This window comes from Rhinatrema bivittatum, chromosome 8 (genome assembly GCF_901001135.1).
Source record: "Rhinatrema bivittatum chromosome 8, aRhiBiv1.1, whole genome shotgun sequence".
NCBI classification, from domain to species: domain Eukaryota; kingdom Metazoa; phylum Chordata; class Amphibia; order Gymnophiona; family Rhinatrematidae; genus Rhinatrema; species Rhinatrema bivittatum.
Genome location: NC_042622.1, coordinates 48405559 through 48432074, shown reverse-complemented (window position 1 = coordinate 48432074; position 26516 = coordinate 48405559). Strand labels below are relative to the sequence as shown.

The following is a 26516-nucleotide window of genomic DNA, read 5'->3' as shown; positions in this document are numbered from 1 at the left end:
TATCTTGAATGCAGGACTAACATCTTCCCACCCAATGTGGATGGGCTTTGGTGCTTCCCAAGCATCCTGGACCGGTATAGCAGAAATAAAGGAAAGAAAATTGTCAGCTAAGTTTAATTTTTTTTTCTTTCCTTTATTTCTGCTATGCCAGTCCAGAACATCACCCTAAAATTTAAAAAAAATCTAAAGGAAAGTTGTGAATTTCTTTCTAGACTTTCTAAGTTAAAAAAAAAAGATGTTTTAATGATCGATTCAATACTATTATATATCAGCTTTGACAGAAGTTTACTGGTCTTGACTGCTTTGGCACACAGCATATGTAGTACTAGTAACATCATTAAAAAAGAAGTGCTCTGCCTCCATGGGCTGGAAGAGGGACAAACACAACAGTTCTGGACTGGTGTGGCAGAAATAAAGGAAAGAAACATTATCAGACAAATTTCATTTTTTCATATATAGGAAATACACCAATGGCTAAATAACAAAGGCCTGGATTCATCATTCTATCGCAGAATGATGAATCCTGTGAAAACGGGGGGGCAGGAGGGGGGAGGGGGCGGGCCTGCGAATGCCAGCAGCCATCGCACCACCGCGGTGTCTTCGCTGCTGGCTTTTGCACAAAATAGCACCACCATGAAAGGTGGTGCTATTCAGCGCGCTACTGGTGACGATAAGGTTACTAACCTTATCGCCACCAGTGAAGACATTGCCAAGTCTGCCCCAACTCCTCCCCTCGCCGCCCCAGCTCCGCCCCCAGCATGCTATCACACGTGAAAAGGGCCTTTTTAATTTCTGTTTTGAAGTGGCTGAGCTCTTTTCCCTCCCTGCCTCCTTGGATCTTCTCCACTGATATCATCTCTGTTTTATCTCCACGCAGTATTCTTGTTATGTGGTCCAGCCCGGCTGCAGCTCAGATCCACCCGATATTGTTATTTTTCCGGTGAGGCCAATCTTTAACATCATAGCAACAAGGCACATTGTGTGCTCCTCCACCACTAGTTACAGCCAGATTCAATAAGGAAAGTCAACATATAACCTTGGGACTGGCAACGTGATATCCAATCGCACACAAACAGATACTTTCTTTTCAATAAAAATATGTTAAGTGTGTGAAAGGTCCTTGCATAGTCCCAGACAGCTCGTGCATTTATTGTCCAAGATAAACCCATTTGCCACCACGGTAGACGCGTAGCTCAAAATGGAAGGCTGAGAATAAGGTAGGAAGATGGCCTGTGACCTCCTTTCCTCCTCATTCTCACTAGCGAAGCATGACAATAGTAACTTCAGACAGGAAGATGAGTTGCAGAAGGAAGAAGCTCTCTTTGGCACAGTGCAAGTAAATCTGAGACACTGGGAACCCATCCAACATACCCTGGCTTACGAGTGCGGTTCATTCCTAATCACGGTATGCGCACAACAGCCCAATCTGCAGCCGCTGACTCAAGGCCAGTGGTAACGTACAGTATATAGGGAAAAGGAAGGCCAGCAGCCCACTGGTGGGAGTGCAATGGTGGAAAGTCATATTTTTCCCACTCTTATTTGGACAGCAAACCGTGAAAAGCAAGGGGGAAGGGAAAGAGAGAGAGAGAGAGAGGCAAAACTCTTCACCATGTGATTTGGCTTCCTAGGTTCTACAAGCACATGGCCAGTATTACTTTGAATATATTTATTTTATTTATTTAAAAAAAATGTGTATTCTATTTTCTCCACTATTTCTGTTATTTGGGATGAGATGGTGTTGAGCATTCATACAACTTCTTCATTCAGTTTAATAATTTAGGAAAATACATTTCACAATATGTATTTTTGAATAACATGTTGCAGGCACACGAACAGTTAAAAATATTATGAATGTTTTTGCCAGTTATTTTAGAAACTTTTTGGCAGCTTTTCACCCTTTTAAGTTAAACAGATACAAAAGTGTTCCCTGAATATTTATTGCTTGTATAAATATATTTACATATATATGCATGTGTGTGTGTGTATATATATATTTTAGAGCACCTTTTATCTGAAGTGCCATTATCCAAAAACTCCTATTATCTGGAAAAAATAATCCTGGACTCTGGCCTGTGTGCTGTTATGTGGAAAAATGTCTATTATCTAAAATGTGGCGCTTGTAGGCATCACAACCAAACACGTCACTTTCATCCTGTCTTGCTTAAAAACCCAGTCGTTTACAGATGCAGCTAGGGCTCAACAGTAGATTTCCTCTACTTCTGTTTACAGCAGCAAAAAAGGGGCCAAACGTCCTCTGGGCAGAGAAATTGATGAAATTCCCATTATCTGGAATGATCCCTTTCAGATAACTACTGTAGGCAGCAGAGTGCCTTTTACTTTCTAAAAAAAGGTTCCAGGTCAGTAACTGTGTGACCTGGAAGAAAATCATTACTGACCGCATTATGTGTGCATAATCTTGATAAGTCACTGTGCAAACGATAAGACTGGGGTCGTTCGCCCCCACGCAGACGGAACACATGCTGAGCTTCAGATCCCTTATTTCTCTGGAGTAGAAGGCATGTCCTGTTGGTTACGGCAGTGGGATGAGAACCCAGGAAACCACTGCCTCCCACTGATATCCTTGTGACCTTGGATATCCATTGCCTCAGGTACCTATTTAGATTGTAAGCTCTTTAGGGAAGGCTCGCATTCTAGCTGACTTACAGATAATGCTGTTAGCTGCCTTGACCATTAAATTGGAAAGTTGGGCTAAAAAATAAATGAAAATGGTGCCCGCACTCTGACTCACTTTTAGTTACCTATGTATGATAGATCCTGCAGAGGTGCTGCTATGAATTTACCATGTCTCTAGCTGCAGAGTGCATCATATCTTGTTAAGAGCAATGGGAAAGGGCAATCAGCAGCCAGTACTGCTAATAGATCCCCTTTCTGGGACTACATTTCTGAAAGTGTCCAGAGTTTTCTGTTTCTTGCGGGTGAATGCAATATATAAACATGCATCACTATGCTCAGTGCACAAGTTATGCATTACCTGGAGCTGAACATGTACATATAAAAACAATCCCAACCAAAACATTTGTCTCTCATGTTTATAAACACATTTTGCAACGATTTCCTGATTTTTATTCTGACACAATCATGGCTTTATTTATAGTTGAATGTTATGTTGCAGTGTTTTTGTTTTTTTTTTTATTACTGGTCAATAGGAGAGTCATTTATCTTATCTGTCCTTCCATTAATTATTGTTGCAAGCTAATGGGTTTTCTCTGTAGTTGAAAGACCATAACTAGTCCTGGCTCAATACACCAAAGGCTTTCTCCTTTCGTGTGCCTATGGAACAAGAACCCCTTGAGTCAGGGCCCACAGTATACACCTCAATATAAGCAACAGGAAGAGTGAAGCACTCAATGGTTTTTTGGGTTTTTTTCATCTCTTATACTTGCATCTGACACCCAGGCTAAGGTGTCCCAGCTTTACGTAGCCGCTGTCTTACCAGCCGCTGCTGTTTTTTTTGCTAGAGATTCTCTGTGAAGGAAGTGCTGGTAGAAGCCCAAACTCTTCCTCCCTCCCGAGTCCCGCAGTGGTGCTGTCATGCCTGGCCCGTGTCAGAGATGCTGAACATGATTGGGCAGGCACAGCCAGAAAAGGAATTTGATGGCCACCTGCAGAATCTGCATTTGCGGTGTGTACGGGGGACCATGGGGTAAGTTTGGTAACTTAGGTTCATGATACAAAGTCTCTTCACGCTAGTGCATGAGTCATGAGCAGTGCAAATACCCCCTGTCCAAAGAATTCCTCTCCATCTGCTAATGAAGAAAGCCTCGCGAACCGGGACAAGGGAGCATATTTCGGGTACGTGGCGACATTTTTCTTTACTTACTATCCTCAGAGCACTGTGGACCAGTTTGTTCCCCCCCCCCCCCCCCCCCCCCACTGATGTATTGCCCACTTTGTGGTTTACTGTAACCCACAGTTAGGAAGAAGTAAATTTCTTCCAATATTCAAACAGAATTTATTTTGTTGTTCAGAACCAAAGCACCAGCACAAACACTGAATGGTTCGTCCTCCTCAGAGGTGCCTGTGCTGCACAGCTCTACAAGTCAATAAGAGAATTACACAACTGTAATGGGAAACAGGCAATTTCAATCAATATGAATTTCATGTTTTAGCAAAAAAAGTAAATAAAAAATGGATTAAGAAATTATAGCAGCTTTAATTTATATTTAAAAAAAAAAAACTATCACATTGCAGTCTCTTTTTTCATATAAGTTAATGTCTGTTCTGCAGGATTTTTAACTCATGCTAATGTTTCTTATCTTGTGATGACCCTGGCAAGACACTGAACTGTTCACTGATCTCTATGACTTTGGCTTGGCAATCAAGTAAGTTGTCCTTCAGTGCAGTGATTTCCTGAGAGTGGGCTGCCAGAGTCCCATTCATGTGGTCCATGTATCCCCACAGACCTCCTGTGTGCTTCTCTAACTCGTCTTTGATGAGATCCAGGCTTCCAGTCACTGCCCCAAGTTTGCCACACATGTTCTCCACTTGGGCCACTCGGCTGTCAAACTGGAAGACATCCTTTTGGAGATCATGTGCAAGGTGCTTACAGTTGCCTAGGTCATTCAAGATTCGGGTTTTCAGTTTCTCTAGATCCCCTTTGAGGTCAAGGACATGTCTGTTACTAAATAAGAGTCGAGAGCCCTGATCCTGGATTTTCTCTTGGATGGAGTGAACCTCATCATATATCTTGCGCTCATGCTCATCAAAGGAAGAATTGATGTGTAGGACTGTGTCAGAATACTGATTGACTGAGTCTTTCAGGCCAGTAAGTGACTTTCTGACAGTGTTGAGATTAATTTTAAGCAAAGTGATTTCACCCTGAAGTAAATTTGCTTCTTCTTCTTCAATCCGTCTTTGGATTTCCAGGACAGTAGAATTGAGTTTCTTCAGGAGATCCGAGTTGACATCAAGTTTCAGGAGCAGGTCCTGGCTTTTAGTCTGGCAGTCTTCGATATCCGTTCTGAAATTTTCTACAACACTAGAACTGGTGGTACAGCACTGAGAACACAGATTCTCCAGTATAGTCAGTCTGCTCTGTAGTACATCTATGCCCTCAGTGGTTTGTTTCTTTATGGCCGCAATCTCATTCTCAAGCAAAGGCATTACAGCACCATCCATAGTCACTGGCATGCTGATGTTGCTGAGGTCCCCAACAATGGTCAGGAACCTATCTTCCAAGGTCCTTATTTTATCTTCCAATGAGATTTTGATGCCATCTACCTCTAAACCCACCAGTCCTCTCATGCCATCCTCAATTTCATGGCAGCGACCATCCATTTCCCGCTCAGTTGCATTGATCTTTGCCTCAATATCTTCCAAACGGCCATTAAAGAAATTCTCAAGGGTAACTGAAGAAATCTGGGGCAGTTCACTATGCAGTCTGGATTGCTGGTTCTTCTGAGTCTCAGTGAGGTCATGCAGGTTTTTCTCCAAATTGTCTAGTCGTTCAGTAAGATAGTTGATATTGCTGCAGCAGCTCTCAATCACCGTCAGACCGTGAATCTGGCTCTCCAGGTGGGATATATCCTTTTTGATTTGCAGTTCCTTGCCATCCAAAGACTGCTGGAGCCGCAAATTTGCAGCTTTTTCTTCCTCACACTGCTGTTGCACTTCTTTGATACGAAAATCACATGTGCTCTGTATGTTTAGCAACTTTTTCTCAAACCCATCTAGTATCTCAGCCTTTACATTAGCTAACTTGCTTTCAATATACTCTTCAAGGATATCAATCGATGTCAAAGGAGAAGGCTTGGCAGCTTCCAAGAGGTGCTTGATTCGTCCATCATGGTCCAGGACCATACCATGAACCTCATCTAGCAATTCTGTTTTGGTTTTTAGCACATCACTCACTTCAGTAACTTTTCCCATGATGTCTCCAACCCTGTGGAAGGTAATATCAGCTTTCTCGGGAGCATCCACTATCCCATCTGGAATAATGCCAAAGCCAACAGAGGAGTCTGGCACACTTGGGGTGTTCATCAAGGTGCTAATCATCTTATTGGTGTCCTCCTGGATAGCATGCCGGAGGTGGTCTCCCAGACCATTCACCATGGTATATAGGCTGTCGTAGGACTGGGAGAGGCGTCTTACCTCCTCTTCCAAATGATCTAATCTGTCTCCAAAAACACCAGGCAATTTTCTACCTATTCAGAATAATACAAAAAAAAAAAGTTTGCTAATGAGTTTTATGATTCAATCTCTAGTTTCTTCTGCACATGCTGGTTTCATTTGCATCTGATATCAAAGGAAACAACCTGTTGTGATTTATTTTGTTTTCATAATGTAACCCTTTTGCAGTGGAACCAGGTGCCCCATTAATTTTGGGGACCCCTAGAATATAGGTTCTCATATGTTTGGGAACCTTGGATTATGTATATATCTTTATGTCCCTGTTTAAGTAGTTTGAGAAATCCCTTGTAAGTACTGGAGAGTAGAGACTACAGATCTCAATTCTAACTTCCTGTTTCAGTCCTACAGGAGAGAGCCATAGAGATGACATCTCTCTAGCAGACCGATTCAGTAAAGTCCGCGGGAGAGCGGACGAATGCCCGCTCTCCCGGCGCGCGCACTGGCCACTCGCCGGTGCGTGCGATTCAGTATTTAAATTAGGTGGTGCGGTAGAAACAGGCAAAAGGAGGCGCTAGGGACACTAGCGGGTCCATAGCGCCTCCTTTTAGCCCGGAGCGGCGGCTGTCAGCGGATTTGACAGCCAACGCTCAATTTTGCCGGCGTCTGTTCTCGAGCCCGCTGACAGCCACGGCTCGGAAACCGGACGCCGGCAAAATTGAGCGTCCGGTTTTCGACCCGACAGCTGCCGGCCCATTTTAAATTTTTTTTCTTTTTTTTTTTTTTACTTTTTTTACCCTTCCGGACCGCCGACTTAATATCGCCATGATATTAAGTAGGAGGATGCACAGAAAAGCAGTTTTTACTGCTTTTCTGTGCACTTTCCCAGTGCCGGCAGAAACTAGCGCCTACCTTTGGGTAGGCGCTAATTTCTGAAAGTAAAATGTGCGGCTTGGCTGCACATTTTACTTTCTGTATCGTGCGGGAATACCTAATAGGGCCATCAACATGCATTTGCATGTTGAGGGCGCTATTAGGTGCCGCGGGTTAGACGCGCGTTTTCCGCCCCTTACTGAATAAGGGATAAGGGAAAACGTGCGTCTAAGACGGAGCGCACTGTACTGTATCGGCCTGCAAGTTAGCTTCAAAGAAATCATGGAAGATTCCAGCCCCACACCTCACTCCTAGTCTGAGCCTGTGCCCCTACAAGGAATATACTTATTTCCTCCAGGAGCCACTCTTGGTATCTTGTGTATGAGAGCTGTGAGTAAATATGCTGTGGGATCTAAGTGGGATTTAGACCCTTTAAAGCTGGAAATACTGAGATTAATGGAACTTCTCTGCTTCAACGGCAGTGGGAAAAGGGGAATTGGATTCAGACGATTTGGGGAACAAATAAACATGGGGGTAACTTGCTGATGCGGCTTTTACTACCCTTAATCACTAAGCCTCATACTTTTGATGCAGTTCCAACATTGTTCTCTGCTTCTACGGCAAGGGTTAAGGGAAATTGGATTCAAATAGCATCAGAGGGCTCTGACTTTTTCAGTCTGGGAAACTAATAAGCATGGAATAACCTATACAGTGCAGCAGACACCGGCAGAAGCATACTGGGTAGACTGGTAGACTGGGTGGATCATTTGGTCCTTTTCTGCCGTCATTTCTATGTTTCTATGTTAAGTCAGAGAAGAGACCCCAACAGCTCATGGTGGTAGGGACTTCAGCATACACTGCTGTAACTACCTCTAATTGGACTGAGTCTGAATATGTGATTTTTAGTTTCACCAAGAAGTATAATTGATGGAGAAGTAAAGCTGAACTTAATTGCTTCTCTCTCCTTATCTTGTTGAAACACACAATTATTGCGAAGTTACCTGTGGACTGGACTGTATTTCTCCTGTAAATATCTGTGAATATTATGTAATTGATTTATTTTAACTGGTGCATTGTCTTATTATTGCATTCTGCTGAGATTTTATTTGGATTGGTGTGCTTCCCGCGCTAAACGGGACCTGCAATACCAGACCCACCGCATCCGCATCTTTCAAGATTTTTCCACTGCGGTCTCGGAGGCCCGGCGGGGCTTTGCTGACATCTGCACTACTCTCCATAATAAAGGAGTCAAGTTTGCCCTGCTATTCCCCGCCCGTTTGAGGATCTGGGTGGCGGGACGGGCCCACAACTTTGATACTGCACCCTTGGCCCGTGATTTTGTGGATCGTATGGACACTTGAGGAGTGTGGTTTTTTTTCTCTTGGATACCAAGCTTTGAGCCCTCTCACGTGGCCCGCTGGACACCCATGGACGCCCGACGATTTTCCCCAGTTTGACTGAGTTCTTCATTGCGCTTGGCGCCAATGTGCAAGTTTTTTTTACCTGGAGGACTAAGGTTTTTTTTTTCTTTTTTAAGGTGGCGATGCCTGCCGGCTCCCCCGTGGTGCGATTTCTTTTTTTTCTTCGTAATCGGGGGTTGTGGTTTTTTTTTTGTTTTTGTTTTTTGTGTGTTTTACCCATGGACTGACCAGTTTCAAGGACTAAGGGCGGCGAGTGTCCTTCTAGCCGGAGCCCTCCTGTTTTTGCCTGTCATTTTGGTTGTTTTTTTTAAATATACTGTTATGCTTGTTGTACTCTCTCTTGCCGAGAGCATGGGGGCCAGGGGATGGGTCCCATGGGAGATGCTTTGGAGGCCTAGCTTCCGGTGGACCACATTGGTTGAATTATTGTGCGGCCTAGCCTTCATTTTGTCGGCTGGGTTGTCTGTTTGGAGGGGGGGGGGTTGCTTTGTATTATGTGGCTCTTCAGGGATCCTTGGATGACGGCCTTTGGTGGGGATTGGGGCCGCTGGGGGCGGAAGACCTTCTAAGGGGTGTGGGTAGGAACACATCAGATCGTGTACTCCTATCTCTTTACGAGATTTCATGGATGACCGGCCGTTACTAGGTCGGGGGAGGGGGGGGAGGGACCTTCGGGGTTGGGCTTGGGGGGGTGGGTTGGGTTGGCGGGGTAGGGGGAGGGTACGGGTTGGTGGGGGGGTTGGTTTTTCTCCGGGAACACGTGTGGCACTTTACGCGTGTATTCGTTTTGCCTGCAGGGGTTCACGTTCTCACACTGTGGGGAGGTCTCAGCTGGGAGGGCCTCCTCACAGGATGATTGGTTTACAGCCCGGTTCTCTCCTCCTTGGAGTGCTGCAATGACTTTACCCACTAGATTTGTGTCTTGGAATGTTTGTGGGCTACACTCGCCGATTAAGCGCACTAAAATTTTTTCGTGGCTTAAGCGGAAATCCACTGTTGTGGCCTTCCTGCAGGAGACACATCTAACTTCTCTGGAACATAGGAAATTGCGGAGGGATTGGGTGGGTGCGGTGTACAGTGCCGAGGGGTCCACCAAATCTGCGGGAGTGGCCATTTTACTTCATAAAAGTCTCCCTATAAAAATTGTTAAGGAAATTGTTGATCCCTTAGGCAGATACATTATTTTGGTCACTGAGCTTTATGGTAAATCTGTTGTGCTGTGCAATGTTTATGCCCCGAATGTCTATAATACTGCCTTTTATGCTGCTCTCTATGCCCATCTTCTTCCTTACCTGCACGCGACTTTGCTCTTGGGTGGGGACTTTAACACCATCCGGGATGCGGCGCTGGATGCCTCCGTGACTCGGCAACCGGAACGCTTTATGGGGAAGGGCCCTCACTTTTTGGAACAATCCTTGCATGTTCTGGATGCTTGGCGCGTGTTACACCCCATGGAGAAGGATTTTACTCACGTCTCCAGGGCGCATTCCTCTTTTGCGCGGTTGGATTATTTTTTGATCAGCAGTCATGCTTTTTCTTGTGTGCAGGAAGCGGGTATAGATAATATCGTTATTTCTGATCACGCCCCAGTTTGGCTCGATTTATGTTTGACTGTTGGGGGGCGGGGTTGTCTCAGCTGGCGTTACCCGTACTATTTAGCTCACGATAAAAAGTTTCAGGATTGTTTACGCAGCAAATGGGCGGACTTTGTGGCTAATAATCAAGCTCATGCCCAGCAACCCTCCCTCTTTTGGTATACCGCTAAGGCGGTTTTACGTGGGGAAATAATATCTTATGTGGCGCATTACCGGAAGATGCGGGACAAGCAGATCATGGCCCTCACTACCCAGTTGCAAAAGGCGAGACTGTCCTTGGCGCGGAATGATAATACGACCACTCCCTTTGCCTTTCGTACGCTTCAGATGGCGCTTAACTCCCTGCTTCACCAGCGGGCAACGAAGAGTTATATGTACTACCGATTCCAACTCTATCAGTACAGTGACAAGGCTGGCAAATTGATGGCTAATTTGATCAGGTCGGCGCGTCCGAGTCGCTTTGTCCCGGCGTTGCGGGTCTCCCCTACTGAGGTCGTTAGTGATACCAAATTAATCCTTCAAGGATTTCGCTCCTTTTATGCCACCCTGTACTCCTCGGAGGACGGGGGTGGAGCGGAGGGTGAGCGGTTTTGCTCGGCCTTACCTTTGCCTAGGCTGACGGCGGTTCAGAGGGACACCCTTAACCAGCCTATCACCTCCCAGGATGTTCTCTTAGCCATCCAACAATTGCATGATTTCAGGGCACCGGGGCCGGATGGTTATACGGCGGAATTTTTCAAAACTATGAAAGACCAGATAGCGGGCCCTCTGGCCGCGGGGTTTTCGGATCTGGTTTCCCGGGGCTCTTTTCCGGAAGGGGAGAATATGGCGTTCATTACCCTTTTACCTAAGCCCGGGAGGGACTTACTCTTACCGGGGTCGTACCGCCCAATCTCCCTTTTAAATTTAGACCACAAACTCTTAGCAAAAATCTTGGCAGATCGACTAGCCACAATCCTACCCACCTTAATTGGCGACCATCAGGTGGGCTTTGTCCGCCAGCGCTACGCTTTGGCAAATGTTAGGCGAGTGCTGACGGCAATGACCATATGCCGCCAGTTGGAGGAGCCACACCTGGTCATTAGTTTTGACGCGGAAAAGGCGTTTGACCGGGTGGAGTGGCGATACCTCTTCCAATTATTGGAGCAGATGGGATTTGGCGGCTTTTTCCTTCACGCTGTACGTCTCCTGTACGCCGACCCTAGGGCTGTGATCCTTTTGAATGGCAGTAGATCTGACGCGTTTCAGGTGACACGGGGGACGCGCCAGGGCTGCCCTCTGTCCCCGCTGTTGTTTATCTTGCAATTGGAACCTTTTTTGTTGGCATTGCACCGGGAGAGGGGAATACGGGGAGTCCGCTTTGGCTCTCGGATTTTTAAGGGAGTGGCCTTTGCTGATGATCTGCTTGTCCTTGTTACGAAGCCCCATGAGTCTGTTCCGCGCCTTCTCTCTCTGATTGAATTGTTTGGAACTTTTTCGGGCCTCCAGATGAATGCACATAAATCCTCGGTGCTGGCTTACCCGGCGTCGATTTCGACCACTTGGCCTGGGGATTTCCCGTTACATTGGGCTCCGGGTCCTCTCCGGTATCTGGGGGTGTACATTCCTGCGGATCCTGATCAGATTTACCAGGCTAATGTCCCGGGGCTTTTGCGGAGTACGGCCGACAGTCTACTCCGCTGGAAGAACTTACCGCTCTCACTTAGTGGTCGGATTAATCTTTTTAAAATGTGTATGCTCCCTAAGTGGTTGTACTTCCTTCAAAATGTTCCCATCCTTCTTAAACGGAAGGACTTACGTTATCTGGAGACTCAGATGCGGAAATTTTTTTGGCGGGGGGGGAAGTCGCGTGTCCCCCTGTCCTGGTTACAGGCCAGGTGGGGACGGGGGGGTCTCGGGGTTCCTGACCTGGGTCTGTATAATTTGGCGTGCAATCTGCGGGTTCTTCGGGACTGGTTATTAGACTCGGGGACCTTTACCTCCATCATCGCGGAGAGGGCTTTACAGGCCCCCTTTACGCCCGCCTATGTGTTACAGGCACCTTCGGCTAAACTCCCCTCATTCCTGCTGACCACGCCCTTGGTTCGCCCCCTCCGACTGACCTGGTGGCGGGTTGCGAGGCGGTTGAGTATTTCCCCCTACTGTGCCTACCTACTCCCGGTTAGGGGTAACGCGGAGTTTACACCCGGAATGCATTCTGGGGCCTTTCGGACGTGGCAGGAGAATGGGGTCACTTATTTAGGTCATTTGTTTCACACAGAGGGGCAGATCTTCACATTCCAAGAGGTTAGGGAAACCTATGGGTTGGGGCCGGTTCAAACTTTCCCTTACTTGCAATTGTCGCACTACCTACGGTCCATTCCGGAGACACGTACGGACCCCGCTACTTTCCAATCCATGAAACGGCTGTTTCGCTTGGAGGGCCGAAAGACCCCATCCTTGTCCCAATATTACACACAGTTGCGCATGGTAGGGGAGGGAGCCATGTTTGTACTGTTGGCAACCCGTTGGACCAATGATGGTGATTTTGCCCTTACCCAGACTATTCTTCAGGTGTGTTTTCGCCGTGTAGCCAGGATCTCGGTTAACCAATATTATAGGGACATGCAATATAAATTTTTGTGTCGGGCGTACATAGCTCCCCAGATGGCTTATCATTTTAAACTGGTCTCTGGGGCGGGGTGCCCTCGGTGTGGTCATGCTTTGGGCACCTTGTCGCATGTTTTCTGGACCTGCCCCCCGATTAAACGGTTTTGGGGGCGTATTGCAGCTTATCTGGCTGACCTATTAAATGTAGTTATCCCCATTACCCCCCTGTGGCTCTTATTTGGTTGTATATCGCCCATTCGCATCCGAGATCTTGGCTCACGCTTGTTTGTGGCGAAGGCTTGTCTTGTAGGTAAGAAAATCATCCTCTCCAAATGGCGGTCGACGGAGGACCCATCTTACTGGGCATGGCGGAACGGCCTTCACTCCCTGATGACCATGGAGAATATGATGGCCCGTTGCTCCCCCACTGCTAGACGACGTTTTCTTTCGGTGTGGCAGCTGTACATCCAGACCCTTCCGCATCGCACTCGAAGTTTGCTTCTCAATGCTTGACTGATCGGCCCGGGCCCTCCTTGATGCCTTGTGAGCATTGTGGACTGCATTGCCCTGCAGATGATTGGACCCTTTGTGGATGTTGTTCCCGGGGAATTTGGGGGGTGGGGGGTTTGTTACTGCTAGTTCTTGCTTGTAAAGTCTGCCTGGGGTGGGTGCAGAACCAACTCACCTCTGGCTTGTTGTTTGTTTTTGTTTTTGTTGACTGAAAATAATAAAAACCGTTACACCTTATTTGGATTGGTGAACTATAAATGACAATAAATAAAAATAAAATGACTACTTGTTTTCAGCCTGCCTTTAACAGGGATCTGGTTTATCTGTTAGAGAGAGATTTATTTATTTATTATTTAGAATTTTTATATACCGACATTCTCGATACACATATCAAATCAGGTCGGTTTCCATTGAACAAAACAGTCGCTGTTAAGGCGAGAAATGTCCTATTTATGTTTTTAAAAAAAAGGAGTTATTTGCCATCCACAGAGGGTTGTGGTCAGCCCTCTTCAGTGAGGGATTCAGCACCTAGTTCACTACAACAACTAATCGACCACAAAAACAGAGTTGCTTACCTGTAACAGGTGTTCTCCAAGGACAGCTGGATGTTAGTCCTCACATATGGGTGACATCATCAAATGGAGCCCGATGCAGAAAACTTATGTCAAAGTTTCTAGAAACTTTGACTAGGCTCATTGAACATGCCCACATGCCCTATACCATGCATCCACACGGGGTCCCTCTTCAGTCTCTTAGCAAAGAATTATGAAAAAATAAAACAAAACAATAAAAAAAATAGGAGAAACCCAACTTCATGGGATGACAGGCGGGTTTCGTGGTGACTGACATCCTGCTGTCCTTGGAGATCACCTGTTACGGATAAGCAACTCTGCTTTCTTCTAGGACAAGCAGGATGGTAGTCCTCACACATGGGTGAATAAATAGCTACAGGCTGCTCCCCAACACAAAAGGGGACCAACAGACCCCTAACAGGAGCCAATGGGCACAACACCAGTGCTGTTGGTAACAGAGGGGAGACAGCCTGAACCCAAACAAAGGGCCCTAGATTGGGAGACTTGGGTTGTACACTTCGAACAGGTTCCTGAGGACAGATGGGCTGAACCTACTGTCTCGTTGGCCGTCTCTATCCAGTCAGTAATGGGATATGAATGTGTGGAGAGAACTCCATGTCGCAGCTTTGCAGAGCTCTTCCATGGGAACTGCTAGCAAGTGAGCCACCGATGCTGCCATGGCTCTGTCAGAATGAACCTTGACATGACCCCCATGATGCAGTCCCACCTGGGCACAACAGAAGGAGATGCAATCTGCTAGCCAATCGGATAGTGACAGTTTGGCAACGCCCAACCTATTCCTATCAAAAGAAATAAAAAGTCTGAAACAATGGCAGCGAGCATCAATGAAGAATGGGTACTGAGGCATCACCACCACGGGGGGAGGGAACGACCGCGAAAGGAAACTTACCTGAATGCCGAAAACCCTGACTGGGGACACTACGGGAAGGTACTGAGAGAGACCCGGTGATGGACTTTTGAAGAGAGACAGCGAAAAACCGCAAAAAAGAAGTTTTTCACCAGGCAAAAAGCCAAAGTTTTAGAGCTCAATCAAACCGCGATGCTGACAGCTCCGTGGAAAAAAAGAGACTGAAGAGGGACCCCACGTGGATGCATGGTATAGGGCGTGTGGTATAGGACATGTGGGCATGCTCAGTGTGCCTAGTCAAAGCTTCTAGAAACTTTGACATAAGTTTTCCACATTGGGCTCCATCTGATGATGACACCCATGTGTGAGGACTAACATCCTGCTGTCCTTGGAGAATATTAATAACCCTGAAGCGGTCAGGCCTAATCTCCCTGAACAAACCCGTTACAATGAGTATGGTGATCATGTAGATTTTTACATATCATTGGTTGTGGACATTAGTCTTCTTTTCTAGTCTCCATTGCTCCTCAACGTTTCATTTGGAGTTGTAGAAATCTCCTGATCTCTTTGCCTTTAACGTTCATGCAGTAATTATGCCATTACAATTACTATACACTCTTATGTCTTGCTGTGGACTTACCATAGTTGCTCTTTGGTGGACTCTGTGGCCCTGGGAATGGGTCAGGGTGCAGTTTCGGATGAGGAGGGGGTACCCTCGGGCCAGGAAACACTTTTGAACCTGGAGGAACCTTGGGGCTGGGGAAATGTGACAGAAGCCCTGGCTGCTGTGTAGGAACTTCGTGACATCCTTCTCCGGAGAAACCAGGACAGCACCTCCACTCCAGGCCTGTCACTATCTTGTAGCCAATTGCATACTTTGGTCTGTAAAGAGTCCGATACCTTATGAATACGAAGGGAAAAAAGAAAGGAATTAGAATCTGCAAAAAAAAATAAAAATATATATATATAGATATATATAAATCAAAAACAACTAGCAATGGAAATGCCTGAAAGAAGAATATAATTCTGGTCACTACTGTCTGAGTGTACTGTCTGAATGAAACTGAAAGAAAACAATTCAGTGTTCTTTCAAAACATCAGCATCCTGTACCCTCCTGAAGGTGCCCATATTTTTAACAGGCTTGTGCAATTGTTATGCTAATTAGACTAGATAAAAATGTTCTTGATGAAACTACCTGCAATTTTGTCATGAACTTTTTTTTTTTTAAAGCCGGTAAACCAACTGTTCGTTTTACTAACGAATCCTACAGGACTTCTTAATTGGAAGCTGTACTGACTGCACTGCTTTGGAAAAGCAGGTGAACTCTTGTGGGGATAAGGATGGGCATTCAATGGCGATACCGTGCCGGCAAGTCTCTCTTCACTGCTGACATGTCTCAGTGCTGATCTGACAATGTAGTGAATGACAGCAGAACAAAATAAAAGACGAGCTTGGCCCATCCAATCGGCCCAGCTGAGGTTCTTTCACCATACAATACAATACAACACCATATGCAAGCCAATATCAAGACCCCCTCCCACCCTCTTTTTTTTTAAACTGATTTATGCATAAACATTTGATATTATGCCTTTTCATAAAGGTAGGTGCAAGGCGGCTTGCATAAAAGTGACAAAGAACATTGAGCACATCCTTCAGCCCTTTTCCTACCACTGCCCTCTAGGAGGAATAGCCTAGTGGTTAGAGCAGGAGACCAGCGTTCGAGTCCCGTTGTCGCTCCTTGTGACCTTGGGCAAGTCACTTTACCCTTCATTGCCTCAGGTACAAAAACTTAGATTGTGAGCCCTCTGGGGATAGGGAAATACCTACAGTACCTAAATGTAAACCGATGTGATATCTCAGATCGAATGTTGGTATATAAAAATAATAAATAAATATAAATATATCAGTCCTAAAGATGCCCAGAATCAGTTAATGTACCGGCTTCCGCTACCTCTACTTGGGGAGCATTTCAAGCCTTATTATCGTCCTCTTTCATTCCTACAGGACCAATATTTAATCAAACACTCAAGTCCACCCTCCTTGTGATAGCACCAAGCTTTGGAAGAATCCACCCAGCCACGAAAACCAGCAAGGCTAATGTCCAGAACTTCTGGCTTCCCCATGCTCACTGACCATGGTCACTCCATGTCACAGACTGCACCTTATGATCGCCTTCATCCCAACAAGTAACATGTTCCAGTGGGAACCTGTGTGCTTGATGTGTACAGATTTTTGCTATTTGACCTTAATGCACTACCATGACCCAAGACAGCTCTGCCAGCATCCCTCAGTCCAGTCTGCAATATTCCTCCTTCCTCTACAAAACACTGCCAATGCACCTCCATCATGTCCAGGAGAGAGACTGGACTGGGGTGTGTGACGACGAGTGACTCGGGGACAGTAACACAGACTGAAGTGCCAGGACAGGCCTTGTGCAAATGGCAGCTCCCTTGAGACGGAAAGATTTGGATTTGACAACAAACTGCGATTAAGCATCTGATAATGGCAAAATTATTGCTTAGGTGCTCCCAATACCTACTCTGTTTACATATTATAGTACTGCAAGAGAAATGTACGGCAGAGATTAAATCAGTGGCTGTCAACTCTGGTCGTCAGAGAGGAAAGAGGTGAAAAAAAGGACTCAAATGGGCCAGACCAATGACTGAGTGGCAGTGCTTCTGGGTTTGATTCCTGGCTCAGATCTTCTACTCTCTGTGATACCCGGGGCTGGGAATGCTGCAGAGGGGCAGTGCTCACAGCCCCAGGGAAGAGGGAGTCCCAGCCATCATGCAACGATGTGGCCTTTCCCCATAACTGCAGGATACCGGGGGAGCCCTGGTGCATGGCTCCTGCTCAGGACCATCCCTGCAATAAGGGGACAAAAGTAAGTTGGGAGAGAGATATAAAGCAAGGGGTAAACATTCCCTGGGGAGCTGCGAATGACAGTTCATGGGCATACTGTATCTAGCCCCTTGTTCCCACTGAGCTGGAACCCAAAACAGCAGGAGGAAAAAAAAAAAAACGCTCAAATACTGTGCAGCTGAAACGAGCACATGAAACAGATGGGCAGAACCTTCATCATACAGAGAAACACCATTCTTTATATTTCTCATGGCGGTTTTGCTTCATGAGAACTTTTGGATGTGGTTTGTACATAAAACAAGTACCCAGCATGTCTGCAGCTTCTTCAGGAGGAAAGGATTTCCCTGTGAATCGAGTGCTTTGTGCCGAAATGCCATCCAGGCCGGGGCTGATAGGAAGACATACAGAAAGCCCTCTGCTGGAAAGTAGCTTGCAAACTGTTGCGCTCTTAGTACAATTGCCTGACATTTCCGCAGTGTGATGTAACCTGCATAAAAAATCTGGGCTTTGTGACTACAACTGCAGACACTGAAAAATAACTTTTAACAGGATTAGGGCTGGCCTGGTGGTTAAAGCAAAGGGCTGGGCACCAAGGAAACCAAGGTCCAAATCCCATGTCCTCCCCTGACAATCCTTATGATCTTGGGCAGGTCACTTTATCTCCTGTTGCCTCAGGTACCCACTTAGGTTGTAAGCTCTTTGGGGGTCAGGATTTCTTGTACCTGAATTATTGATAATGCTGTAAGCCACCTTCAACACTATTTGGAAAGGCAAACTAAAATTACCGATGATGTGCAGATGTGAGTCCTATTATGAACGTAAATATTTGTGTTTCTCTAGCTCAGGGATTCTCCGCCCACTCCTCGGGACACACCTAGCCAGTCAGATTTTCAGGATATCGACAAAGAATATGCAGAAGACAGACTTGCATGCACTGCCTCCATTGCACGCAAATCTATCTCAAGCATATTCCTTGTGGATATCCTGAAAACCTAACTGGCTAGGTGTGCCCCGAGGAGTGGGTTGAGAACGACTACTCTAAATAATGAAAGTTGTCCCAGTGGGCTTTATATGACAATTTGAGTGCTTTTTTACCACTTGAATTCTCTGCCTTTATCGTATGCAGTAGCTTTGGTCTTCTTTTTAGTGGTCTGAATGGCGATCCTCATGGCCCCAAAACAAGCCTAGTTCAGTGTTTCCCATTCCCAACCTCTCTCTTGGAGGCACGCCTAGCCAGACATGTTTTCAGGATATCCATAATGAATATTTATGTATTTAACATATCTATAACCCATCTCCTTGATTTAGTAAAACAATCACCCAAGGCAGCAGACAGTTAATATGCATAATTCATTAAAAACACCTAAAATACATTGACATCACATTTCAGCAAATGTTTTCATTGTGGAAATCCTGAAAGCCCGACTGGCTAGGTGTGCTCCCAGGAGAGGGTTGGGACACAATGGCTTAATTGTCAGGATAGCTACCACAATTGTGCACGAGACCTATTTGCATACATGCTTTGCTAACATCCAGGTTAATTTGTATGCTTTGATTACCTTAAAAACTACATCTGTTTAGGGAAGCAACCAGAACAGGACAGGAGTAAAATAACAACTGAAATAAAATAAAGCAAAAGAAAAAAAAATTCTTTCTATTTAACATTTGTGAGCACTAGGTGGCAGTACATAGTGTGTTCTAAATCTACCCAGTGAGTGAACCCTGGAAAATGAAGTCTACCTGACACACAGCCTCCCCAGTCTCTCTCCTTCCCCCTTCCCCAGCCTTTACCTAATAAGGGAATGGATTACTTCGTAAATACCTTTTGCTGCTATAGATCAAAAGCAAATGAATGACTTAGATGAACCTTACTCTTAATGCAGGCAGGACTGGGACTGCAAACTGAAACGAATTGTGCATCAAACATTCAACTGTGGAAGCATAGAAAGAGCAACGGCCCTGGGAGGCTTGCTTAGAAAGTACCGAAGAGTTCCTGTCAATATGGAAAGAATGGGTGCCCTGTCAGCCTGCAATAAGAAATAGCTATAAGAAATAAGAAACAGCTAACAAACATTTCTAGGTTTTGGACCGAGGGAGGGAAAATTAATGAAAGTGAATTACTTGAAATTTTGCATCCAGAGGTGACTCCATGCATTTACACAAGAACACTAATATAGGGGAGAGAGGAACTACCACCAAAAAGCCTGGCTCACCTGGAATGAAAGAGAAGTCTTATTATTGTTCTTTCTAATAGTTAGTCTAGCGAGTTTAGCATTTGGGAGGAACTGAGCGTACTAGAAACTACATTACAATACTTTACCAAAAGAAGGGTACAGCCCAGACATTGCAAACTTCCCTGCTGTACTCCCTCGATATCAACTTCCAGGTGGTAAATGGGGTAATACAGATTTTATAGTGGGGATTTTCTTTAAAATAAATAAATAAATAAATAAATAAATAAATAAAGGAGCTGCTTCAATGCCTGCTGTGGTCACCACCTTCAACTCCAGTTGCAGTAGGGAAGAGGAAGCAGTCTGCTGCAGCTCCAAAAGGTTCCCGGTCAGCAACCTGACTGAAAATCAACACTTTTTATGTCTCGTGTCTGTTTCATTTGCACACCAACTTCCTCAGTATTAGGCCCAAAGAGTTTCACAACACATCAAAGTCATATGGGGTGAAGATTTTGGCTGTGAATGCTAGACTAAAACTACTTATGGTTCATGACTCTGTGGCCATGTGCCAAGTCACTGCGTCATCCACTCTTCATTAAGGTGGGAACCTGCCAGCGCCAGCCTCAGTTTAGATGTGGCTGAAGGTCCACTGAAGACCTCGCCACTGCCACATGTGTCTGTAGCTCCAGGCGTAGCTGTGGAATGGTCTCTTAGGCTGATACAAACTACAGCTCTTCATCTGTAACCACTCATTATAGGTTCATTGGTCACCGAGAAACCATCTCGGTTACCTTTTGATAGCAACTTGAGTTTGTTGGGCTCACTAATGCCCAGTGCTTTTTTTTATGCTGATAAAAAAGTTCAGAAACTCAGCTAGATTTTCTACAACCTCTTCTACTTCCTTTCTCCCTCCCCTGCCCAAACACCACGCACTCATTCCCTCCCTGTAACTTCCACACTTCCCTTCCACTTCTCCCCCAAAGGTCCTGGATCCACCGCTTGCTTCCCCTCGTCTGACCATTTAAAGCACTCACATCTCTATTTCCCTCAGCTGGGACGGACTGATGGTGACCTGTGCCCCCAGGCAATAAGGGTCACTGGCCCCTAAGCACCCACCCGAGGCTAGGGGAGAGTGCTGTGGGCCCTTGGGCAGTGCCCTATTGCGCGAATGGTCAGTCTGCCCCTGTCCCTCAATGTCAAGTGGTAAAAAGTTACAAGGGAAACTCAGCACAGCAGATCATTAGGGTCATGGCTGCGACCTCCAGACAGACGTATTTAAAGAGGCAAACTAACTGTGAAAGAGGCAAGTCAAAATGATATTTCCAATGTCACGCCCACCCACACTGCACGGCCCCTTTCATCATTCTGCACCACTGCCATGCAGCTTGCCAGTGGGATAGCAAGGAATTGTACTTGGAGCACAGGGACAAGCTGTCAGTTTGTTGGCTCCCTAGGCAGCAAATCTACCATAGCACAACACTTAACTCCCAGGATTCAAGCAGCAACAATCCTACCTATGAAAGGACGGCATTTAAAAAATTACAACAGGTGCTGGAACACCAATGCACTCTCTACTGGCAAAACAGAACAGAGCAGCCTGCTACAGATCCCTGCACAGTGCACACTGGCAGCATACCTCTCACCAGCTTGGTCTCATCAAATACCGAATGAGGAATCACAAACTGCGAACAGAAACATGCAAACAAAAATGGAAATGGAACCCCGGAGAGGTCAGTCTCTTATGCAATGCAGCACTGCCGAAATACAGGGCCCGAATTCTGACAGCTGGCTACAGAAAGAGGGGAGGAAGGAGCAGGTACGGGAGTGAGAAAAAGTTACAGGATGCCCACAGCCCCCCTCCCCTGAAGTCAATAACAGCGTTTGCTAAATAGTGGAGCAAAGAACAAACAAGCACAGCGCAGTGACACTTTGGTATTTAAAAAAAACTAGAAAAATGCTGGCATCGACAGCACAATAATTGTAAACTTAAATTAAAAACAAAGATCACAATCTGATGTGAAATGAGAATAATATCTCTTTTCTATCTTAGCTATTCCTGTTTTTTCTCAACACACTGTTTTCCATCTCTTCTCTGCGTCTGCCTTGTTTGGCTTTTCCTGATTCTGTTTCCTGGGTCTCCTTTTTCCTATGTGTCTCTCTCTTCCCATTTTTCCATCTCTCCCTCCTCTCCAACTGTCTCTGACACCTATAATATCACTTTCATGTCACTTCTTCTTCCCATCTCTTTTCCCTTCTGTTTCTCTCCCTCTCTTCCCTCCATCACAACCTCTTCACTTTCTTCTTCCTTTGCATTTCACACCATATTTTCACTCCTCTATCCTTCCTCTCTTTCGCTCTCCTCATCCCTCAAGCTCATTTTTCGCTCCAGCTGCCTCTCCCAACCTTCATTTGTCCCCACCTCTGACCCCATCATCCCAGTGCTCTCTCTCTTCCTCCTCCCAATACCCCTGTCTCTTCTCTCTTCTCATTGTTCCCTTTCTCCCACACCTAAGATTTCTCACTTGCCAATGCCCCTCGTCTCCAGGTCTTTCCTAGTGTTCCTTCTCTCCCTCCTCTCAATGCTACCTCCCTCCCCTATTCCTAGAGCTCCTTTTCTCTCTTTTCCTCCCACTGCCCCTTCTTTCCCCTCTCCCTCCTCAAGCATTCCCTCTTCCTCTCCTCCTGATGCCCCTATTTCTCCTTTCAGTTGCCTCCTTCCCCTGCCTTCTCTCTCCCACTCCTAGCACCCCCTTCTTTCACCTCTTCCCAGTGATCTGAGCTCTCCTTTCTCTACCCTAAAAAAAAAGTCAGCTCGTAGTGCTCCAACTCTCCTTTAAGTCTCTCTTGCGCAGACCCTCTCTCACCTCTCAATCTCTCCCCTCCACCTCTCCCTCCCCACCAGACTCCATCTCTCCCATCCACCACTCTTATACCCCCAATATCCATCTCTCCACTTTGTAATTGTTCTGGGCCTGAGGAAGCCTCTCAGCACTCCTCAGCACCTCTCTCTCTTTCCCTCTCATCCTCCTTCAGCTTCACCTTATCTTCTCCCGGGCTTTCAGCAAAAGCAGCTCTTCTCAGGCCCTGCATAAATCTGGGGGAGAAGACACCAGACCAGCATGCAACATCCAAGCATCACCACACGCTGGCAGGGACCCATCTCACACACGCCAGCGAAGTGATCAGCATTTCCGCTGGTTGTCCCCGCAAGCATTTGTAAAAAATCACAGGCCAACTGGCTGTGCTAATCTCAGGTGATCTGTCCGCAGGGAAAGCCGGGAGAAATGTTATGTGCAGGCCTTGCTTCGTTTTGCCAACTGGCAGGATAGGGTGTGCCTGCCACCTGAGTCAGTTCTCCACCTCTGCAACTGACTGATGGAGTGCACCGGTCAGGGTAAATGAAGAAATCCAGGCGTAATGCCATTTGTATAAGATTTCTGGAGGGCCAGTCACACGCAGGTTCCTGGCCACGGATTGCACCTTCCTCACTCCTCCTTCCCCTTTCCCCTTTCCTCAGGGCTGCACTCACCTCCTGAGTGTGCAGATTTGAGCCAGGCCAAAAGCTCTCACCTGAGCACTGCTGCTAGGTCAACAAGGAGAAAGTGAATTGTTTTTCTACTAACAAGAAGAACAACATTCATTTCAAGCTCTGATCTCTCTCTGCCTCTGGGCTGCTAGCTCCAGCTTTTCTTGTTCAGCAGGAATGGCTCTGGGGAACCGAACCTGCCCCATGGCGCCAGCCGACAGTGGGGAACCTGGAACCAGAATCAAGGTCTGAAACAGAGTCAGACATAGCTGGTTTGCATCTCTACCCCATAGGGAAGAGGGGTCCCCCATGGATGTGATGGCATGGAAGAGAGGGCTTCTCCAAGGATACAACACAGTGAAAGGAGCCCTCCATTATCCATGGGACAGCCCTCTGTCTGGTAAGTGCTGCTCAGCCTTAGCAGCAACATCTCATCGGACCCGCCCTCTTAAAGACGCAGGGATGGGTTGTGGCGATTGTACAGTGCTATAATACTGTTGGCCCGCTCCTGCGTCTTTAAGGGCGTGGATCTGATGGGATGCCAGTGTTTAAGATTGAATGGCACATAAGAGAAGGCCATCTCTTTCACTGCAGCACTTAGGATTTCCAACTAACTGCAGGTCGACTAAACAGGCTGAATCTATCCTGGTTTTGCCCCACTGCATGCATGGAGTTGTAGTTCTGATTGTCCCACTGATTTCGCTTTGATAATCAGAGCTGTAACTCTGTGTGTGCAATGGGGCAAAATCAGGATTGAAAGTAGCCTGCTTGGTCGACCTGGGGTGAGTTGGCCACCCTATGAGACATGGGCCTACCCAGCCTAGTGAAATCAGGGCCTGGGAAGAGGGGGTGAGCTGCTGCAGCGGCAGCCCTGATAGCTGTGGGAGATGGCAGAGCCCCTTGAAAAGGTGCCGGGAGGCTGTTTTAGCATATCCCGGCAGAACTAATGCACGGTTAGTGGCAGTTCTTGGATGTTGCCCAGATGAGTTTGGGAGAGGACGCCAGGGCAGAAAAAGGGGACTTTTCCTTCTGACTAGCTCTTCACTAGCTGCAAACCAGTGATTGATGTCCCACTCCGTTCTCTCCACCCAGTTTACTGGGAACAGTGGTAAGGGCACAGCATCTTTGGTTTACCACTACTTAATTTCTGCAACAGACATTCAATTAAAACCATAACTATTGAGGGATAGGAAAAATCCTCAAATAACCCTAAACACCCCCCCCTCCCCCGCCCTCATTTCATTGTTTATGTTTGGACACAGTTACCGCTGCAAGCCACAGGAGCCTCTTAATTCCTTTTCTTTTTATAGCAGGCACTGACTCGGTTGGAATTATTGGCACCGTCTTCAAGGCAGGGTGCAGGCATGGAAGTAGAGCCAGTATAACTAGTCACGCCGACAGACAAAACCCTCCATGGAAGCTTGGCCGGATCTTGCTGGTAGCAATCGGGGTCATGAGCTACAGCTAACAGCTAATGCCGGTGACAACGGGGTTCCCGCTGTTCTCTCGATCTCACCTGAGATTTCACCTCCAGAGACTGCTTGCTTTTACCACGAGCACAGTCAAAAGAGAGAGCTGATCATGACTGCTGGGTAAATATTTTACAGTAGCCTGAACACCGAAAACAAGCAGGTCTTGTGCATCACCCCCCCTGGGATGTGGAGGAGGTTTCTTGAGTGGATATATAGAGGGGGAACTGTATCCTCTCTCGTGGATCTATCCTGCCTCCTTGTTCTTGTTGCACACAGTGCATTGTTGACGGAACAGAGAAATGTGAGCTCAGAATAAATGTCGCAGTGCCCTGCATGCCTGGGTGAGTGAGAATTAGTCTGGGATTTTCTGGTTCACGAACCCGGACGATTCCTGAAGTTATTTCTTTGGATTCTACTCTTGGGATCGGCAAGGAGGAAAGGAATGTGATCCCAGTCCCCAAACTGGAGAGTGTCCTGATGAGAGTTGGAGTGTAAGGCACAGTCAGGATGATAACAAATTTTAAAACTAGTCGTTGAGTTGCTTTGCTTAAGGTCTGTGAAAATTCATGCATTTTCTGTGAGAACATTCTTTTTCAAAATGATTATTGAAAGACTGCAATGTAAGCTATTCAGTCCTTTTTCTATTTCACCGCTGGATACGTTCCTCATTCTCATTATTTAGTCTTCTTTGTACCTCCTCTTTTACTAATTTCTGGCTGGCTCCAAAAACCTTAATTTCAGGCATGTTTTTCCCCATTGTTTCTCCTTCCCTCCACTTTACCCTCAATATTTTTCTGTCACTGCCTTCTCTAACTCTTTGCTACAAAAAATAATTTTACTGCGCAAAAGGCAGGAAGGAAGCCATTAGATTCATGGGAAATCAATATCAGAATTCCAAAATTGCACCTCTGCTTAGTGTACGAGGCACGTAACACTCAGAGCACACTGTCTTAGAAGCTAACCAGTGATGCTGGGAGAATGACAGCTTGACCATTTCTTGTAAGAATAAGATAATGTGTGGTAACCATATTGAACTGTTGTTAATGAATGATTTGGGTATTTGGATTCATTGTTTTATGGATGTCTTTTTCAGTCTCAATATATTATGTTAACTTCTTATGCATATCTATAATCCTGCTAACAGGGCTTCACAGTTCAGACGTGAGAGAAGGGGGTTCAAAAGGGTGGGCTTTTAGGAGAACTGGCTGGGTTATTTACTTGGGTTATTTTATGGTATTTATTGTTATACTTTCTTGATGAAATTGACGTAGTTTTGATGTATTTTATGCTGATGCAATGTATTATATTGCTATGCTGATGTAATTATTGTATTTATAAATGTGTTGTAAACCGTTCTGAGTCTCTTAACATAAAACATAGTAATGATGGCAAAAAAGGACCAAATGATCCATCCAGTCTGCCCAGCAAGCTTCTTATTGTAGTGTTTGCTGTGCCGTGCAGGTTACCCCAGGTTTCTCTTAAGGGTAGAAAAATATTTATTTATTTATTTATTTAAAGCTTTTATATACCGAAGTTCGTATGTACATCACATTGGTTTACACAGAATGGATAAAGAGGAAGAAAGGGGAAAAAGAAGGAGTAGAAACTACATTAAACAAAATAACTGGTTGTATAATATGGCATCAAGTAGATAGTTATAATCTTAGAGTTTAAAAAAGATAGTGGAGGAAGGATAGGCAAGGAAAGGGGAAACAGTAGTAACAATATAACAGAATCAATATAATAATAACTCAGAAAGGGATTATGTACAGATGATTGTGATCGCGTGTTAGCAATATGGAGATGGCGAGGGGTTAAGTAAAGGCCTGCTTGAAGAGCCAAGTCTTTAATTTTTTTTTAAATTTCTGAGGGCAGGGCTCAAGACGTAAGTTGGGGGGGCATTGAGTTCCAGTGAGAGGGGCCAGCAATGGAAAATGCTCTGTCTCTGGTGGAAATGAGGTGCGTGAGT

At 45.9% G+C, this 26516-nt stretch overlaps 1 protein-coding gene across 1 annotated transcript in view; it reads right to left on the bottom strand.

Annotated features, from left to right (window-relative positions):
• Positions 1-3901: 3901 nt before the first annotated feature.
• Positions 3902-26516, bottom strand: part of EMILIN3 (elastin microfibril interfacer 3) — a 38508-nt gene continuing 15893 nt past the window's right edge. Inside the window, exons 3-4 of the mRNA XM_029613133.1 lie at positions 15156-15415; positions 3902-6164 (exon numbers count right to left, since the gene is read on the bottom strand). Of these exons, the coding sequence (XP_029468993.1) occupies positions 4264-6164; positions 15156-15415 (2161 nt within the window). The 3' untranslated portion in view covers positions 3902-4263. The remainder of the gene's footprint in view (positions 6165-15155; positions 15416-26516) is intronic.